The sequence below is a fragment of the Bidens hawaiensis genome, unplaced genomic scaffold, assembly GCF_021521415.1.
Source record: "Bidens hawaiensis isolate Kalapana, Puna unplaced genomic scaffold, B.hawaiensis_p1.1 tig00022694_1, whole genome shotgun sequence".
Classification (NCBI taxonomy): Eukaryota; Viridiplantae; Streptophyta; class Magnoliopsida; order Asterales; family Asteraceae; genus Bidens; species Bidens hawaiensis.
In genome coordinates this window covers 29,856-34,515 of record NW_027493548.1, presented here as the reverse complement: position 1 = coordinate 34,515, position 4,660 = coordinate 29,856, and the positions used below count along the sequence as shown (strand labels likewise).

The 4,660-nt window shown below is 35.7% G+C and overlaps 1 protein-coding gene across 1 annotated transcript; it reads left to right on the top strand.

The window, feature by feature from the left end:
• Positions 1 to 789: 789 nt before the first annotated feature.
• On the top strand, positions 790 to 3,344 carry LOC143566132 (uncharacterized). Its single transcript, XM_077052908.1, has 9 exons — positions 790 to 896; positions 1,130 to 1,288; positions 1,514 to 1,597; positions 1,681 to 1,770; positions 1,851 to 1,943; positions 2,012 to 2,155; positions 2,753 to 2,860; positions 2,928 to 2,979; positions 3,065 to 3,344. The coding sequence occupies exons 1-9, from the start codon at positions 795 to 797 to the stop codon at positions 3,091 to 3,093; spliced, it is 861 nt and encodes a 286-aa protein (XP_076909023.1). The 5' UTR covers positions 790 to 794; the 3' UTR covers positions 3,094 to 3,344.
• The last annotated feature ends 1,316 nt before the right edge of the window (positions 3,345 to 4,660 follow it).

The following is a 4,660-nucleotide window of genomic DNA, read 5'->3' as shown; positions in this document are numbered from 1 at the left end:
CCAACCATAATAAAAAAACCAACTTAAGCACGTCATGAATCTGGCATAACATGTGTGTTCAATTATAGTTGCTATTAGTGATATGTAAGAAATACACATAAACAATAAAGAGTCAATCTATAATAGGTGGAATGAGAGCACTCAATCTGGGCCAGATAGTTGAAATGGGACGGATTCCGATAACCTTAGCGGCTAGGGTTAGCATATATACCTAAAAATATATTTGGTTTTAAACTAAAAGTTAATTCGGGTTGACTCGAAACCCATAAACTAGTCCCAAGAACCAACCCAAATTACTTTGGTTCGGGTTCGGGTTAGTCGTTTCTTAGGTTCGGATTTTTCGGATCAGGTTAGTTCATGTTCAGATACAAGTTTTCTTGAGTTGGGTTTCGGGTAAAAATAATAGCCATAGTTGGCCAAAAGGTAGAAATCGGCAGAAAACATTGTTTCGGTTTAACCCGCCAAACCCACCCACCCTACTGAAACCCTACCCCACTGGCCACCGTGGTTACATCCGCCGGCGGTTATTACTAGCTTAACGAACTAACGGTGAGTCATCTATCTGGTATAAAATTTCAATTTCGTCATGCTTTAAACAATAATAATAACTTTTATTTTATCCCCATCTGTTCTTTTCAATTTTACTTGTTGGGTTTTAATCCAAACCAAATATCATTCATTATTTGTTGTTGCAGGAAGAGTTTGTAATGACGTTTGTTCATCATTGAGTTGAGAAGAAAGATTGATCATTGTGCTGCTACCGGAGTTGTTCATGTTAGTTGTTGTTGTGGAAAATGTTGGGAGAAGACAAGAATGCTTTCTTTGTGGTTAGGAAAGGGGATATTGTTGGTGTCTACAAGACTTTAAACGACTGTCAACCGCAAGTTGGATCCTCGGTACGTACGTTATTTTAACCTATTCTAGTTTATGCGCGTCGGTTGCAGGCTCGTTCCCGAGAAAATGTTTTATTGCGTTTTAACAGTTCAATTTTTAAACGGGCTTAGTGGTACATAATAATCTTTCAAACATAAACATGATAGGTGGGTTGTTAGTTTATATTTATTAAGGGGGATATGAAGTTTAAAGATGATAGCAGTAGTGTAATGTGATCTAATTTGTAATGTTGTAGGTATGTGATCCACCTGTGAGTGTGTATAAAGGCTACACAATGCCAAAGGAAGCTGAAGAGTATATGATTTCTTGCGGGCTTAAAAATGCACTTTATTCTATTAAAGCTGCAGATCTAACCCAAGAGCTATTTGGAAATCTTGAGGCGTGTCCGTTTCAGGTAAAACTAAGAATTTAATTTGACATTTGTTATCGTTTGGGAAAAAGAAAATGTAAACTTTTGTATAATGTTCACTTGATATTGTGTCCGTGTTATTTTCAGTTAAACATTGCATACTAAAGATGCTGGCTTTGTTTGTATTAGATCCATGTATATAAATTTGTAAACTTGTTTTGTTCTGTTCCATCACAACCTAAAATATTATCATTTTTTCTTTGCGTACAGCAACCACATTTTGCTTTAGGAGAACCGTCTAGCGATCATATGTCCAAAAGAAGGTTTCAAGAAGATTTAGGATCCCAAACTCCTGTAAGCTAGAACCACCCCTCCTTCCTGGAAAACATCTTTTTAATTTCTGTTTACTAGTTTTTGGAAATGTTATAATCTTGCAGGACGGCTTTGGATTAGCATCTATGTCGGGTGATCCTGCACGTAAGCAAGCTAAATTGGAGCATCTTGCAACTCAAGCTCTAACAGCCAATGTGAGTGCTTACAAAATTTAATTTTTGTTTACAATCATCATTATGTAAATTACTTAATTGGACTATTAATTGATTTACAGCATACATGCATTCTTGAGTTTGATGGTGCGTCTAAAGGAAACCCTGGACCAGCTGGAGCAGGAGCAGTTTTACGAACCGAGGATGGAAATTTGGTAGTTATAACTAATTAACTAATTTCCTGCGTTCTTTGATATTTAATAGATAGACTTTTGTTTTGTAGGTTTGTCGATTGCGTGAAGGTTTGGGTACAACAACTAATAATGTTGCTGAATACCGAGCTATGATTTTAGGGTTAAGATATGCTCTTCGTAAAGGTTTTACAAGTATACGCGTTCTAGGCGATTCCAAACTTGTTTGCATGCAGGTAATCTGTTTTTTCTAATTGGAAACTAATAATATTGCAATATATGTGTATGGTATACATGAATACTGAGCAAACTATGCTTTTAGTCCTTGTGGCGTGTAAAAAATAACCCTTTTTGTGCAATAGGTTTTTTTCCCCGGCTTTTTGTAGTACATTAGTCTTTTTTTTGTGTTTTTTTTCAGTTAACTCCATGTTATTAACTCTGTTAAGTACAGGGGCGTTTTAGTTATTTTAGCTGATGTACAGGTATTAATGCTAAACGTACATCAATTCATACTTGTATGCACCTATGTTTTTAACCCTGTCAAGTTGTTCTGTTAAGTAGAGGGGCATTTCGGTCTTTCTATTTGATATACAGGTATTAATGCAATGGTATATCAAATAATATTTGTATGTACTATTTGCATCAAACAAAAAGACTAACATGCCCGTATGCTTAACAGAATTATAACAGAGTTAAAAACATGGAGTTAATTGAAACGAGAATAAAACTAGTGGGTTGAAAAGGCCACAAAAAACTACTCGACTAAAAGGGATGTTTTCAACGAACCATAGGGACTAAAAGCGTAATTTACTCTAGTATGCTTTATGGTACAGGTTCAAGGTCTATGGAAGGTGAAGAATCAAAATATTAGCAAGTTGTATGAAGAAGCAAAGAAATTAAAGGATAGATTTGTTTGTTTCCAGATAGATCATGTTTTAAGGGTATGATTACAAGAACATTATTATATTAATTATAACATGAAATTTTTTGTAATAATTTTTTTTTCAGGACTTGAACTCTGATGCAGATACCCAAGCAAACTTGGCTGTGGATCTTGCAGGTGCAAGTTCTTTAAATAATAAATGCATATTATGATTACAAAAACAATATTATTACCGTTACAATAATATGTCATGTTGCTGCAGTTGGTCAAATTCAAGAAGTTGACTCGTAAAGATGATGAAACGAGATAAAACAAAAACTGGGTATATGAGCCGAATGTAGACATTCACCCTTACAATCAAGAAATGGGTCATTATTTCAAGATTCAATCGATTTTTTTAACAAATTAGGTTCGATTTAAACTACTTTTCAGCTTTTGTGGTATATTTTGTTGGTTTGAATGAGTTAGTTTTTATGGATGGTGAAATGTGTTTGTTAAAACTGATGATATTTTGGACTGTTGCAAGTTTAGTTTTTGTAGACTAGTTGGCAGATGGGTTTGTGGTTGGATTCATATTAAGGTTTTTTGTTCAGTTTTTGTTGCATAATAACACAAAAGTTAAACCGTGGAAAGTGTTGGTAGTGTTCTCAGGTGTTATGTGAATGGTCTTTAACGGCCGCGGAAAATGTCGTAATTGAGGTTTACTTGATGATCAAGAGAAGTTAATGTCGTCTCATGATATTTGACACTTAAAAGGACAAATGTTTTTTTTTCTCATGTGATACGTGACATTTTCATGATATTTTTGGCAAGGGTTATCATATATCATAATAAATGTCGTTAAACTAGTTAAAGAGCAACATTTTCACAATAATGGCATGAGGTTTTATGATAAACCAAGCCAATTTCTGCTTGGGACGTGTTAGCTTTTGTTGTCAAATAATTCAACATTCAACAATTGTGCAATCTCGAAAACGTCCACCTCGCGGGCTTTTAACAAAAGCAAATGAAGCTAACAGCTACAGCCCAACATGAAATGGGCCCTCCACAATAGAACAAGTTACTTGCTTTCTCGCTGACCAGACCAGATAGATCTGTTTCAAAACTAGTTTGATTCTAAAACCTATTAGAGCATAACTTGTAGACGTGTATAAAAAATCCGAACCCGGAACCGGACCTGAAAAAAAACCCACAACCGGTTTTTTTATACCCTGGTTTTTAATACCCGAACGCGTACCCGACCCTACCCGTAGGGTACGGATAGGGTAGGTATTTCAGTACCAAAACTCGTACCCGAACCGGACCCAATTTGTACCCGGTAATACCCGAAAACCGAAACCGGTTCCATACCTGAAACCGGATTTTTCTAATACCCGGAATCGGGTTTTCCAAACACCCCTAAAAAGTGCAACCCCATAAAAATCCAATCTATGCCCTGGAAAAAGCCCGAAAAAAACCTGAAAATAGGGGTTTTTTCAATACCCGGAAATAGGGTATTCAAATACCCGATTTTAGAATACCCAATACTATACCTGTCACACCCCAACCTACGGCGGAAATGCCGGGACGCGAACTGATTGGATCAATTGTATTGTTAGGGTTTTGTTCTTGTATTCAGTCGTGTATAAGTCTGCTTATATTTAATCATTCCTAAACTATGATGTATGTTGCTGGTAGCCCAGCTGGTTAGTTCTCTTGACTCACGGGGGGCAGGTCGTAGGTTCGACCCCTGCCACCCCGAGTTTTTAGATATTTTTGTTAGTTCTCTTTTTTAAATCATTATAATAAGTATAATAGTAATAATAATGAATAAATAAATTTATTTTATTAAAAACCGATTATTGAACTTGTGTTTTTC

Coding starts and splice junctions, on each gene's coding strand:
- LOC143566132 (XM_077052908.1), top strand. CDS start 795: ATGTTGGGAGAAGACAAGAATGCTTTCTTTGTGGTTAGGAAAGGGGAT. Junction 1,598..1,680: donor ATTTAGGATCCCAAACTCCT/GTAAGCTAGAAC, acceptor ATAATCTTGCAG/GACGGCTTTGGATTAGCATC. Junction 2,156..2,752: donor CCAAACTTGTTTGCATGCAG/GTAATCTGTTTT, acceptor TTTATGGTACAG/GTTCAAGGTCTATGGAAGGT.